The following is a 15,985-nucleotide window of genomic DNA, read 5'->3' as shown; positions in this document are numbered from 1 at the left end:
CTTTAATACTAATTTTATACCCCTCTGGTAATCTATATGTCTATGATTGTGTATGTGTCCCAATGTACTCACCCCTGATCATACATCCATCCCTGATTGTGTATCAGGAAAGTTTTGGCTAATTATGAATAATATATTCAAATCAGTTTAGTTAAACATGTCGATGTATTTTTAATATTACTTAATTTACAACTTGGAAATTAAACCTTGGTCAAAATTTTCTATATTTTGCGCATCCTTTTGTTTGACTTCAGTGCACGTTTTGTCCTTATCCAGCATTCCAATTCCTCGGATTGGATGAAACAGAAACACGTTATTTCATTATTCAAGTTATCGCGCCAAACAAATCTGGTGACGATATTTACAGTTATCTCTCTTTTGTGGCCGATTTCCGGTTCAGAAGTTCAAGGGTTATGTTTACAACCGAAGTCAAACTGATACAGGTACATGTCGCCGGCATTGTTAATTGTCTAATGTATCGACTGATGGTGAAGGCTATATTGTAATCTGTTACAAACCGATGTCAAACAACATTATTTCAGCAGCGGTCAGTTTCAGGGGCGAGATCATCCCGCTATCAGCAGCTACACAGTACGATACGCTGGACAATGATAACGGTTTCGAATGACTGAGTAAAGACCGTTAGTCACAAGCTCATTTTATCAGTATCAGGTAAATGTTATACGGATGTAAATTGAGTGACATATAAGTTATGATTAAAATGTAATTGTTTCACAGTACTAACATCAGAGACGTATATATGTGATATATACGTCTCTGCCTACATGTATCATTGTTTCGACTTAAATACTGTTCATCAGTTCATTGATAACTGAGGGATGAGAGACAGATCAGCACTTGGGCGGCAACTGTTGAGTATAGCAGTCCAAATTTCGAATTGACATTCAATTTACTTTTTAATAAAATTTTGTCAGTGTATCGTAGAAGAGCGGAAATATAAGTCTGATTTTAAGGATACAGTTCATTGCAAAGTGTTATATAATATTCATAACTTAGACTGGTCACAGGCCTCTAAGTATATCAAAGTTAATTACATTGTGATGACACCAGAATTACTCAGGCCCCATCCCCTACCCCCTTTAAGTGTGTTATACACAATAGTACACTCTGGCTCATGCAATGAATCAAATTTGATCAACTATAATATAGTCCACTCCCACCTCTATCTAGTGAAAATATATAATTTTCAGTATCACAATACATTGCAACAGCTTATTTTGTTTGAGTAATTTAACTTCAGAACATCAGAAGATTTATTGAAACCCAAATTTAATACATGTTCTTAACCTTAAGAGGTGCTTTGTTACTTCAAAATTATGCAGTTTTCAATACATTGCTGCATTTGATTACGCTAGTGTTCTGTTATGTACACATTGGTTCTACAGGAATTCTTTTATATATATACTAAAATACAGTATATATCATGATTTATCACAATATCACTTTGAATATTATAATGTAGTGAAATAATAAAACTCTTTGCAAACCCCAACCTTAGTACAATCTAATAGTCTTTATATCACAGGGTTATGCTTACACTTTTTCAGGTTAAACGAACCACACATGCAGTAAGAGTTACAAGGGAAGTAATCCATTACAGGATTTCTTCGCACGAACTACAACATGGATAATTTCATCAGAAATTGGGTAAAATATATTTGTATATATTTATAGCTATAGAATAGTGTTGTGTTAAATATCTCTCACATTCCTAGACACAAAATGTACAGGTAGTATTAGAATATATGTTGTGGAACTTGACTGGGTCAGTCACCTGTGACTAACTTGCTATATAGATATATTGGACACAAAAAGTTACTTAGGGATCACCTTTTAAAGATAAATCTATTTGTATGAAAAGGCAAATACTTTTGGATTATGAAATATAGGAATAAGGTCAAACAATAAGAAAATTTTAATTTAAATCACTTTCATTCAAGCGTGTCATGTATGATTACCTACGAAATTAATTACCTTGTAAAACAGCGCTGAAAATTCCAAATGCTTCAGTGAGTTCAGCACCACTATCAATAGTGAGTGTGTCTTCCACTGGCCCCATTAATGGCACGACATTGGCTAGGTATGGTGCCAATCAAGTGCCGTATAGCCGTTTGTGGAATTTGAGGCCATTCTTGACACAGAGCTTTAGCATGCTCCTATCAGTTGACAGGAAAGCGCAGACAATCGGTAATGCATTGCTGTACAATGTCCCATGCAGGCTCTGTTGGATAAAGGTAGGGTGAAAGACTAGGCCAGTCGATACTCATTCCTAACTAACTCTCTAACTCTGCGTGGCTGTGCATTATCTTCCAACAATAGGATGAAGGATTTCATTCTAGTACTGTAAACCTGTAAGGCTACCACCTTTAATCACATACAAGTCAGTCTGACCATCAAAACTGATCCCTGACCAAATAGTTACTTAGCTCCTATAAAAACGGAAGAGAATGCATGTGGAGAGAATACAGCTGGTCTGGGTGAGCATGTAATTCAGAGCTGTTAAGTCTCTACCTCAATGTTTGTACAGAAATTCCTCTTCCAGTTGCTTGACAAATTATATTCAACCTAGGGGAACTTTCTAATTGATTTTGCCAAGTAAGAATGCCTAAATAACAATCTTCACCGGTTGTCGTTCGCTGTGGTCTACCCGATCGAGGTCTCTCGGTGACGTTTCTGGCTGACTGGAATCAACACCATAATCAAAAAAGACACTGTATGATTCATGGAAGTGTACAGCCACAGTTCATTGTGATAGTCACGCTTGCAGGTTCCTGACTGCTCTCTGCAGCTGTCATGTAATGTCTCATGCTAATAAATGTTCAAAACAGGATGCAAAATGACAGGATATTCAGAAAAAAAACCACAAAATCTGTTGATTGATGTGATGTAAATTCCACAAAAAACTTTAAATGAAACCACAGTTGACCCTGTGTTACATGATGTCTTACAGCTCATTTACTGTAGGTTGCACAAACAAAAATTTGTTACCGAAAAGTTATTGTGCATACTTTGGTTATAAAACAGTGATCAAGGAGTTTGCAGCTTACCAGTAATTTATTTTAATGGCAGAAAAAAATCACATATAATTATGATCCTGAACATTTTGTTTCTAGTATATTTCACATTTTTTGCTCCTTTTACATTTGATGCTTGTGGAAAATTTTTTGTGGTGTGTGAATGCTTGACTAATGGATACCTGAACTAGGGTTATAAATAGCTGTGTCTTTGGGGATCAAGTCGTAACAAGATAGCTCAACTGGCAGAGTATCTGTCTAGAGTCCTCAGGGTTCTGGGTTTGAACCACAGTCAGGCTGTATATTTTAATGCTCCTTTTACACATGCAAGGCTACACCTCATGTTAAACATTACTTTTTCTCTTTCATCTTTAAGAAAAACTACCTTATATGCAATATATCTACCATGTTTAGAAGGATTTATTGAAATTATCACACAATGTAAATTCTGATTTGTATTTACTTCTTTACAGATTGGTTTGTTTATTTTGGGATCCATAAACAACCTTCCATATGTTATAGTGGTGTCTGCAGCTAAAACCATTGCTGACAGGTAACTCCATGTAACCCTCCTAGTTGTTTCATCATGAAATAGTTACCTCCCTTAGAACTGAATATAATAATTACCTCCCTTAGATCTGTATATGATAATTACCTCCCTTACATATTTATATGATAATTACCTCCCTTACATCTCTATAATTACCTCCCTTACATATCTTTATGATTATTACCTCCCTTACATCTGTATATGATTTTTACCTCCCTTATGTCATATTAGCATCTTTCCTTTTATATATATTATATAGATATATATATGAAATTGTAATAATTATCTCATTACATCTTTATGCAATATTTATCTCTGTTACATCTGATTGTAATAAACATATGTGTACATCCCCTACATCTGTATTTACTAATTACCTTCCTTTATAGAGTGCAGCAAGTTACCAGACATAGCTGGAAATTATTGGTATGTGGTGTCATGTGTAGAGTTGTCTCCCTTCCTTTATGTGTTACCTTTGAAAAGTTTTCTCTAATCTATATTTCAGTTTTAATGAAAGGAATCAAGTTGGCCTGGTTGTTGGAGCCAATGTGGCCCTGTCTGTTGTTGTAAAATGTGAGTAGATATCAGGTTACTTATGGTATTAAGCCAAATGCAGGTAAATATCTGGTCACTAAGAGTATTGAATCAAATGCGAGTAATATGGTGTCCTTAATGAGGGGTGTTGAGTCCAAAGTGAGTATATGTACGGGCACTGATGGTATTGAATGTGAGTAAATATTGGGTCTAACCAAGGGCATTGAGTCAATAGAAATTTCATGTCAGAACACTCAGGATATTCAACCCAAGTAAGGCATTTTAAGAAATTGTATAAAGGATTCTACTTATATTCTTATCGAAATCGCATGACTTGATTTCCCTAAAAAATCAACTTTCCCTATTTATTTGCAGAAATTCCATTTAGGTCAAGCAAGGTGCAGCTCGGATGATGTTGAACAACTGATCATCAGATATTGTAGTTTCGTTTTTGCAGCCTCGCTGTCAATATGATCACATGATAAACATGCTATATTTGCATATTCTAATTTCATACTGTTCAAGCGATGATTCCAGCAATTCATCTGTCAGAGGTGACCCCTGGAAAGATATTTTAATGCTTACAGTAATTTGAATAATCATAAGAGATACATTTAAAACGAATGGATCAACAAGATATTTTTGCAACTTTGGCAGAGTATCCCTTTAAGTTAAATGTAAAATCAATATGAGGTGTGTTAGGGTATTGAGTCAATGTATGTAACATTAGTACGGTAATATTTCTGTAGCTTAAAAGGAAATTGCTGGACAAGAAAACAAATTAATGAAGATATTTCATTAAGTCAGAACAATTTAAAGATACAATTAATGTATTTTAGTCCAATATATCTTGTTTTAATCGGCAAGCAGACATTTGACACAAATTTTATTTTCGGTTTGCTTCAGAACACTTATTGTCCACCAAGAGTATGTTTTTTTGTCGGTACTGGGTGATACGTTTTATATTTCTGAAAGTTCAGTGTGTTCAGATCTTGTTGTATCCTGTGGTCTAGAAATTGATTTGATATATGAGATGTTTGTCTGATAATCTTCAATAATATGAGTGTTATAACGGAAAAGTCCATGTGATTTAACTGTTGTGATTTGCTGCTTGCTTAGTAGCAATATCTGCTGTGGTGAACACCCATTAATTATATTTCCTGATAAAACACCAGTAGTAATATTGTCTGTATTTTCTGATCTATTTTATACAATTTACCTATGTTTACATATTATCTATCACTTTATGTTTTAATTCAGATTCTTACGTTAACACACAAACCTGTGGCATTGTTTATGTTTTCAGTTGGCAACACATTTTTCTTGCTGAAAACAAGATATTGGATACGTTTTGTCATCAACGCTATCCTCATGCTCATTGGTTTGTATGGGTTTTTTTCTAAATGTACTGCATAATTTTTTACCTTGTATATAGAGAATGAAATTCAAAAATTCAAGTAATTAAGTTTAAAAGTAACATGTTTAAAGATTAATGTCTTTACAAATAACATCCAAGTGAAGCTTTCCCTATTTTATTATTGTCAAGGTCAATCAGATATAGCTGTAGTAGGTCTGTATCAAGGTCAGTCAGATACAATTGTAATGGGTCATTGTCAAGGCCAGTCAGATATAGCTGTAGTAGGTCTGTGTCAAGGTCAGTCAGTTATAGATGTCATGGGTCTGTGGCAAGGTTAGTCAGATATAGTTGTAATGGGTCAGTGTCAAGGTCAATCAGATATAGTTGTAGTAGGTCTGTGTCAAGGTCAGTCAGTTATAGATGTCATGGGTCTGTGTCAAGGTCAGTCAGATATAGTTGTAATTGGTCAGTGTCAAGGCCAGTCAGATATAGTTGTAATGGGTCAGTGTCAAGTTCAGTCAGGTCTGTATCAAGGTCAGTCAGATACAGTTGTAATGGGTCAGTGTCAAGGTCAGTCAGATATAGCTGTAATGGGTCAGTGTCAAGGTCAGTCAGATATTGTTGTAATGGGTCAGTGTCAAAGTCAGTCAGATATAGCTGTAATGGGTCAGTGTCAAGGTCAGTCAGATATAGCTGTAATGGGTCAGTGTCAAGGTCAGTCAGATACAGTTGTAATGGGTCAGTGTCAAGGTCAGTCAGATACAGTTGTAATGGGTCAGTGTCAAGGTCAGTCAGATATAGCTGTAATGGGTCAGTGTCAAGGTCAGTAATATAGAGTAGTCTGGGGTCTGTGTTAAGGTCAACCAGATGTAGTTGTCATGGGTCTTAATCAAGGTCAGATATAGTTTTTATTGGTGAGTGTCAATGTAAGGCAGATAAATTTGTCATTGATCTGTTAACTGGAAAGATATTTGTACATTATGTAGTTGTCAGCCTGTGGATAGTTGTCAGATGGTGGGCTATTCAAATCTCTCTGCATCTGTGATCTGTGGTCTTTCTGTTCGTCATTTGTCATCACTGTTTCCTGATAAGTACTAGATGGAGCTTTCTCATATTTCATAAGTGGGTTGTCCTTGGTCTCTAGTTGTGCCCATGTTATTTTGGATTTGTTATCACTATTTCTTGAGAGTTACAGCATATATCTTTCTCAAGTTTTATATGTAAGTCCCCTTGGACCCTAGTTGTGCCCATTTGATTTTGGGTCTGATGAGAAAAGCAAAATGGTAGAAAGATGGCCATCTTGGATTTTGACTTTGAAAATTTGTTATCACTTAAGAAGTACTGTACAGATCTTTCTCAAATTTCATGTAAAGGTTCCTCTTGGTCCCTAATTGTGCCTGTTTGAGGAAAACAAAATGGTCGACAGGTGGCCATCTTTGATTTTACCTAGTAAAGATTGTTATATCTATTTCTTAAGAAGTGCTGAATGGATATCTCTCAAATCTCACACATTTGGTCTCTTCTTGTGTCCATTTGATTTTGGTACTGAACAGAAGAAACAAAATGGCTTCGAGATGGCCATTTTGGATCTGGCTGGTCAAGATTATCATTGCAATTTCTGCAAAGGAATGTTCAAATTTCTTATCATTAAAAGCAAGAACAGAGAAGAGAAAAGAAGGGAAAAGATCCAACTTTCAAAGAGCATATCAAGATCAAACAATGGTGGGCACCAAGATCTCTCTGGTATCTCTTGTTAAATAGTATTTTCTCAATAATCAAGAGGCATAAATTGATGAAATTTTTCCATACTGTGATCTATTGCTATGGAACGTATTTATAAAACCTTGTCTGAAAATTTAAAGTTCTGGTTCTTGTTAGGGGTCAAAGTTGAAAATTGTTATTTTGGATAACAAATTTGAACAGTTCTGCAAGGTCTAGAGCCTTGATGTCCTGGTCATCAGTTTTCAGGTTTGAAAATATGAATGACCTTGACCCTCTTTCAAATTAACAAGGGTCAGTTTTGTTAAAATCTTTAAAAAACATCTTTTCAGTAATTCAGAGGTACATAGTTGATTCTGTGTGATCATTTGCATACTGCGTTTGATTGCTGTTGAGAGTAGTAGGAAAATATTTTGTCAAATATCAACTTCCAGTTTCAAGAAGTGGTCACACTAAGAAAGTCCTTCTTTCGGGAAACGAAAATGAATAATCTGAAGTTGTAAAATGTAGAGTCTATGTAATGTATAGATTAACTGAATGGTTAGCAGATATGTTTGTGGACATCATTGACCTTTTTGTAAGGAGCCCATCAAATTGTAACAAAATTATATCTGGATCTTTGCTAAGGGTGTTGACTTGTCCCTATTCTGTTAACAACCTCACACAAATCAAGGTCCATTAGACACATCATGCATACTTTACATTTGTTGCAGGTCTGTTTGGTGTGGCGTATGCGTTCAGTTTTTGGTTTGCTTTGGTCTGTATTGTAAGTATTGTCACCAGTAGTAGTACTATAAACTTTCGTCAATAATCATCTATTAGCCATAGAGATAGACAACGTCTCATCAGCTTTAGGATGACACTTTGTAATAATAAGTTATGAGTATAACAATGGTACTTTGATCCTAGGATGATGATGATGATGATGATGATGATGATGATGATGATGATGATGATGATGATATACAGAAAGATGGTCACATGTGGCACAAGTGTCTTATCAGTATATTAATGGCTTAATTAAGAAATATACTGAATTATACTCTTATATATCTAGAAAATAAACTCTATCCCACACTTATCTATAAGTCATTTCTAAATTTATATCAACCACAATAGAATTGTGTATTTGTGCGATAGAACTGTGAAGCATGTGCATAAATGAGCAATAGCTTATTTGATAAAGTTTTCCTGTTGTGCACACATCATGTATACATCATTTGCACATCAGATAATGTTGTGTGTATAGAGTGACTTGTTGAAGGGAAATAACTATTACAAATATATTTACTTTCAGGTGTTTGTTGGAGCTAGTTCAGCTTTTGGAGAAAAGTGAGTGACTCAGCGCTATCTTAAACATTTCATTGTCATGTTGGAAGTTTTGTCCTATAAAAGTTTTAAGTTTAAGGTGTTTTGATGTTGGACTTGTTACCATAAAACCTAGGAAACCAATATAGCCATCAAGAAATCATTCCAATATATTTGACATATCACAAGATGGCTTCACAATGTCAAGGTCAGGTCACAATACAAAGGTCGTCTCACGATGTCAAGGTCATGTTACACTACTAAGGTCGCCTAATAATGTCAATGTCATGTTATACCACTAAGGTCACCTAACAATTTTAAGGTCTTGTCATACTACCAAGGTCGTCTCACAATGTCAAGGTCATGTTACACTGCTAAGATCACCTCACCATGAGAAGTTCATGTCACACAACCAATGTTGTCTCAAAGTGTCAAGGTCATGGCACACTACCAAAGTCACTTCTCATTGTAAGGTTCATGTCACACTACCAAGGTCGTCTAACAATGTCAGGTTCATGACACACTACCAAGGTAGCCTAACAATGTCAGGTTCATGCCACACTACCAAGGTAGTCTCAGAATATCAGGTTCATGCCACACTACCAAGGTAGTCTCAGAATATCAGGTTCATGCCACACTACCAAGGTAGTCTCAGAATATCAGGTTCATGCCATGCTACCAAGGTAGTCTCAGAATATCAGGTTCATGCCACACTACCAAGGTCGCCTAACAATGTCAGGTTCATGCCACACTACCAAGGTAGTCTCAGAATATCAGGTTCATGCCATGCTACCAAGGTAGTCTCAGAATATCAGAGTAATATCAAGGTCCCATTGATCTATCAGTTGACATCAACAACAATGTGTATTTGTTTACAGCGTTGCCCTAGGGTTTCTGCGTCTTTTCCCAAGTACGTTAGTGAATGCCTGGTCCAGTGGTACAGGGATGGCAGGGGTTCTAGGAGCTGGTATCTACATCATATTTGGTAAGTCAGTGGTAATGTGATTATATTCTGACTGGTTAAGATAGAAATTGTTCAATATGCATTTCCAACCTTATGACTTCTGTAGACACATGTGAATAACTCCTGTTTAAACATGTAAATGAGTCCGGTAGACACAGGTGAATGTCTCCTTTATAAACATGTAAATGACTCCTGTAGACACAGGTGAATGTCCTTTATAAACATGTAAATGACTCCTGTAGACATAGGTGAATGTCTCCTGTATAAACATGTAAATGGCCCCTGTAGACACATGTAAATAACTCCTGTTTAAACATGTAAATGACTCCTGTAGACATAGGTGAATGTCTCCTGTATAAACATGTAAATGACCCCTGTAGACACATGTGAATGACTCCTGTAAACACGTGTGAATGACTCCTGTAGACATATGTGAATGAGTCCTGTAGACATGTGTGAATGAGTCCTGTAGACATATGTGAATGACTCCTGTAGACACATTTGAAAGACTCCTATATAAACATGTAAATGAGTCCTGTACACACATGTAAATGAGTCCTGTATACACATGTGAATGAGTCCTGTAGACACATGTAAATGAGTCCTGTACACACATGTAAATGAGTCCTATACACATATGTAAATGAGTCCTGTAGAAACATGTGAACGTCTCCTGTAGACACGTGTGAATGACTATTGTACACACAAGTGAATGAGTCCTATAGACACATGTGCACGAGTCCTGTAGACATGTGTGAATGAGTCCTGTAGACATATGTGAATGACTCCTGTAGACACATTTGAAAGACTCCTATATAAACATGTAAATGAGTCCTGTACACACATGTAAATGAGTCCTCTAGACACGTGTGAATGAGTCCTGTAGACACATGTAAATGAGTCCTGTACACACATGTAAATGAGTCCTATACACATATGTAAATGAGTCCTGTAGAAACATGTGAACGTCACCTGTAGACACGTGTGAATGACTATTGTACACACAAGTGAATGAGTCCTATAGACACATGTGCATGAGTCCTGTAGACATGTTTGAATGAGTCGTGTAGACACATGTGAATGTTTCCTGTAGACATGTGTGAATATCATCTGTAGACACATGTGAATGAGTCCTGTAGACACATGTGAATGAGTCCTGTAGACATATGTTAATGACTCCTGTAGACACTTGTGAATGTCTCCTGTAGACATATGTAATGTCTCCTGTAGAAATGTGTGGATGTCTCCTGTAGACATGTGTGAATGACTCCTGTAGATACATGTGAATGAGTCCTGTAGAAATGTGTGGATGAATTACTCACTGCTGTCTATCCAATAAAGGTTGTGTGGTTGGGGCAGGTGGTCAGAACACAGCACAACTCAAAGACTTAACAAAGTAAGTATACAGTAATTGTTGTTAATATCTTTGATCTCAGAAATCTCAGAAGGAGTGCTTTGTTTAAGGTTCCTGTTTATGACATGTTTGTAGCTCTGTATAATGATCACTGTGACATATACAAAGGTATGAGTTTCTCCTGATGACCCCTTTAGTAGCTCTGTATAATGGTTACTGTGACTTATATACAGGTATGCGTTTCTCCTAACGACTCCTTTGGTAGCTCTGTATAATGATCACTGTGACTTATCCACAGGTATGCGTTTCTCCTAACGACCCCTTTCGTAGCTCTGTATAATGATCACTGTGACTTCTACACAGGTATGCGTTTCTCCTAACGACTCCTTTGGTAGCTCTGTATAATGATCACTGTGACTTATCCACAGGTATGTGTTTCTCCTGACGACCCCTTTCGTAGCTCTGTATAATGATCACTGTGACTTATCCACAGGTATGCGTTTCTCCTGACGACCCCTTTCGTAGCTCTGTATAATGATCACTGTGACTTCTACACAGGTATGCGTTTCTCCTGACGACTCCTTTCGTAGCTCTGTATAATGATCACTGTGACTTATCCACAGGTATGCGTTTCTCCTAACGACCCCTTTCGTAGCTCTGCATAATGATCACTGTGACTTATCCACAGGTATGCGTTTCTCCTGACGACCCCTTTCGTAGCTCTGTATCTGATTAGTTACTTCTTCATCATCAAACCTCCTCAATCAGAGGACATTGAGACCAATGTCCAGAGGTCAGTAAGGTCAGGGAATGTCCAGGAAGGACGGGCGGAAGAGAAGGAGGATGAGAGACCACTGATGCATGATGCTGCCAGTGGGGAAGAGCAGGTGTTTGAGGGTGAGTTTTACCTCCCTGCCCACAATAATGAGATATAATTGATGTTTCTCACATAGTAAATGGGTCTTACTTCATATTGATTCACACTTATTCTAACAATACATAGTTTAGTGTTCATATCTGGTTTTTAAGTCTATGTCTAGTAATATATGTCTGGTAATAAGTCTCGTCTGATAATAATTCCCTGTCTCGTAATAAGTCCATGTCTGTTAATAAGTACTATTGGATCCAAGTACTATTGGATCCATAGCTACTTTATTGGGATGTGTGCCTCCAATCCCCACCCCCTAGGTAAAGTGTATAAACATTCACTGTGGGTTTTGGTTTAAATAGAGTTTGACAATATTACTCCCGTTTTATTTCTGACAGCTCCAGCAGAGCAATTGATGATAAATGAAGAGACAATGTGTAGAAAGGTTCTCAGGTGCTTAAAGATAACAGGCTGGCTGTCTTTTAATGTAAGTATCACTTTCTGTCTATCTGTCTGTTTTTCTGTCTGTCTGTCTGTCTATCCATGCTTATGTCTATTATAATCTCATTCTGATTGACCATAAGTATCGTTATCACTGACCCAGAGATGTATAAAACTGTCCTCCACTGAAGTTTTATCTTGGTATTACAGTTGTGTGCAGTGTACCTGTTTGAATATATAGTACAAGGATGTGCAGCTAAAGTGCGACCTAAGTCAGAGTACAACATCGGCTGTCCTGAGCTGTATGCAGCCTTGTCCCTGTGTTATCAGGTACGTGTTTAGGTGACGTCATCGTATTAACCTTGTGCATTTATGACTTTAACCTTCTCATCTATGACCCTTATGATTGTGACCTTGCTTTATAATTATTGCTAATCTTGTTATTGCTTTATGCAGTTTGTGTGTGACCTTGTCTTTTATAACCTTTGTATCAGTGACCTTGTCTTTTATAACCTTTGTATCAGTGACCTTGTCTTTTGTGACCTTTGTATCTGTGACCTTGTCTTTTATGACCTTTGTATCTGTGACCTTGTCTTTTGTGACCCTTGTATATGTGACCTTGTCTTTTATGACATTTATATCTGTAATCTTGTCTTTTCTGACCTTTGTATATGTGACTTTGTCTTTTATGACATTTATATCTGTGACCTTGTCTTTATGACCTTTGTATCTGAGACCTTGTCTTTTATAACATTTATATCTGTGACCTTGTCTTTTGTGACCCTTGTATATGTGACCTTGTCTTTTATGACATTTATATCTGTAATCTTGTCTTTTCTGACCTTTGTATATGTGACCTTGTCTTTTATGACATTTATATCTGTGACCTTGTCTTTATGATCTTTGTATCTGAGACCTTGTCTTTTATAACATTTATATCTGTGACCTTGTCTTTTGTGACCTTTGTATCTGAGACCTTGTCTTTTATAACATTTATATCTGTGACCTTGTCTTTTGTGACCTTTGTATCTGTGACCATGTCCTTTTTTACCCTTGTATGTATGACCTTGTCTAGAGTTTTGTTATTCTTTCTATTTCTAACAGACTTGTGTTTCTTTGTAATGGTTGACATTTCTATTTGTCAGGCTGGAGTATTTGTGTCCAGATCATCTGTCCAATTGTTACGTATAAAGCGAGTGGAGATACTGACTATACTACAAGCTGTCAACATGTTTATCTGGCTGTTTGATGTCCATGTAAGTACACATGTTTGATGTCCATGTAAGTACAGGTGTTTGATGTCCATGTAAGTACAGGTGTAATGGTAGATGTTTGATGTCCATGTAAGTACAGGTGTTTGATGTCCATGTAAGTACAGGTGTTTGATGTCCATGTAAGTACAGGTGTTTGATGTCCATGTAAGTACAGGTGTTTGATGTCCATGTAAGTACAGGTGTTTGATGTCCATGTAAGTACAGGTGTTTGATGTCCCTGTAAGTACAGGTGTTTGATGTCAATGTAAGTACAGGTGTTTGATGTACATGTAAGTACAGGTGTTTGATGTACATGTTACTTATTATATAGATTTTTAATTTATGTTTCCCATGGAACAGGTTAAACTGATCTGTTTGATGTCTATATAAAGTACAGGTGTTTGATTTAATGTAAGTACAGGTGTTTGATGTACAAACATTATTATCAATGTCTATTTATTTGAAAGGTTATACCAAGTTTTGATGTACAAACACTTTTGTTTGCAGTACAAATTTATGCCAACAGCTATTTTGCCTGCTGTTATGATATATGTTGGACTGCTTGGTGGTGTTGATGTACATGTATGTCATGTACATCTTTTACCGATGTTCATAACGTACAGAGTTTGATGTCCATCCAAGTACAAATGTTTGATGTCCAACATCGTGGCTATCTTCATTTTGATGTCTGTATATATACATTGTGGCCATCTTCATTACTCTAGATCTAAATATTAACATCGTGGCCATCTTCATTACTCTAGGTCTGTATATATACATCGTGGCTATCTTCATTACTCTAGGTCTGTATATATACATTGTGGCCATCTTCATTACTCTAGGTCTGTATATATACATTGTGGCCATATTCATTACTCTAGGTCTGTATATATACATTGTGGCTATCTTCATTACTCTAGGTCTGTATATATACATTGTGGCTTTGATGTCATTACTCTAGGTGTGTATATAAACATTGTGGCTATCATCATTACTCTGTGTCTGTATATATACATTGTGGCTATCTTCATTACTCTAGGTCTGTATATATACATTGTGGCCATATTCATGTTTGATGTCCCTAGATCTGTATATAAACATTTTGTGTCTATACAGATGTTTGATGTCCACTACAGGTGTATGATGTACATTGTGTTTGATGTTCCTGTTAGTACAGGTGTTTGATGTCCCTTTAAGTACAGATGTTTGATGTCCATGTAAGTACAGGTGTTTGATGTCCCGGTAAGTACAGATGTTTGATGTCCATGTAAGTACAGGTGTTTGATGTCCCGGTAAGTACAGGTGTTTGATGTACATGTTACTTATTATATAGATTTTTGATTTATGTTTCCCATGGAACTTAAACTGATCTTCTGTCTATATAAAGTAGACATTCCTTATGATTTAATGTGTATGTCTCAGTACAAACATTATTATCAATGTCTATTTATTTGAAAGGTTATACCAAGTTTTGATGTACAAACACTTTTGTTTGCAGTACAAGTTTATGCCAACAGCTATTTTGCCTGCTGTTATGATATATGTTGGACTGCTTGGTGGTGCTTCATATGTAAACATCTTTTACCGGCTACTACACGACGACAAGTATCCAGACCAGGACAGAGAACTCTGTATCAACATCGTGGCTATCTTCATTACTCTAGGTCTGTCTGTATATATACATTGTGGCCATCTTCGTTACTCTAGATCTGTATATATACATTGTTGCTATCTTCATTACTCTAGGTCTGTATATTAACATCGTGGCTATCGTCAATACTCTAGGTCTGTATATATACATTGTGGCTATCTTCATTACTCTAGATCTGTATATTAACATTGTGGCTATCTTCATTACTCTAGGTCTGTATATATACATTGTGGCTATCTTCATTACTCTAGGTCTGTATATATACATTGTGGCCATATTCATTACTCTAGGTCTGTATATATACATTGTGGCCTTCTTCATTACACAGGGACTTGAGAACTTTCTATAGTTCCTGTGACACAGGGAACTTAGGATAGCCCCATATTTATTTACCATGTTGCATATGTTGACATGAATATACTTTTTTTAATATTATAACTTTTTCTGTGATTTGTTTTTCCAGGCATTGTATTAGGAACTGTGTCAGAGACTATACTTTTCAATACAGTCCTAAAATCTGACTAGACTGGTCTGACAACATAATAAACAGGATCACAAAAAGCATCTGCTCCCTCATCTGTCTAAAGAAATCAACTTGCCATGCTGCCAGTTATACGGTCAGACCTATTCAGATAGACCATCCATACATTTCAGTAAGAGTGGTCAGACCTGTTGTGTTGAGATAACCAGACCTTTTCAGACAGGCCATCTGTACATGAAGTAGGAAATGACCAGCCTATTCAGATGGATCATCATTACATTTGTGTTTGGATTATCAGACCTGTTCATACGGACCATCGATAAATTTGAGTGGAAATGACTTGCCGTTTTCAGACACAATATTCATTCATTCAAGTGGGGATGGCTTGTCCTGTTCATACAGATTATCAATATATTTGTGGTTTTTGATGCCATAACAATTTCAACTGGACCTGCTCTAAACAATTTCAA

General features: G+C 36.4%; 1 protein-coding gene across 1 annotated transcript; it reads left to right on the top strand.

Annotated features, from left to right (window-relative positions):
• The first annotated feature begins 601 nt into the window (after window positions 1-601).
• LOC132562189 (battenin-like) lies at window positions 602-15,559 on the top strand. Its single transcript, XM_060226921.1, has 15 exons — window positions 602-672; window positions 1,569-1,668; window positions 3,509-3,588; window positions 4,091-4,158; window positions 5,426-5,500; window positions 7,909-7,961; window positions 8,493-8,527; window positions 9,382-9,488; window positions 10,809-10,863; window positions 11,510-11,718; window positions 12,088-12,176; window positions 12,341-12,460; window positions 13,276-13,386; window positions 14,882-15,047; window positions 15,498-15,559. Exons 2-15 carry the CDS (start codon window positions 1,645-1,647, stop codon window positions 15,557-15,559), a joined length of 1,254 nt encoding a protein of 417 aa, XP_060082904.1. The 5' UTR covers window positions 602-672; window positions 1,569-1,644.
• Window positions 15,560-15,985: the final 426 nt, after the last annotated feature.

The sequence above is a fragment of the Ylistrum balloti genome, unplaced genomic scaffold, assembly GCF_031769215.1.
Source record: "Ylistrum balloti isolate Yb309-2 unplaced genomic scaffold, AGI_CSIRO_Ybal_v1 Utg371360, whole genome shotgun sequence".
NCBI lineage: Eukaryota > Metazoa > Mollusca > Bivalvia > Pectinida > Pectinidae > Ylistrum > Ylistrum balloti.
This window is presented reverse-complemented; position numbering and strand designations above follow the sequence as displayed.

Excerpts from the sequence above, each read along its gene's own strand:
- LOC132562189 (XM_060226921.1), top strand. The coding sequence starts at position 1,645 with ATGGATAATTTCATCAGAAATTGG. Across the intron at positions 1,669-3,508 it reads ATAATTTCATCAGAAATTGG|ATTGGTTTGTTTATTTTGGG; the intron begins GTAAAATATATT and ends ACTTCTTTACAG. Across the intron at positions 4,159-5,425 it reads CCTGTCTGTTGTTGTAAAAT|TTGGCAACACATTTTTCTTG; the intron begins GTGAGTAGATAT and ends TTATGTTTTCAG.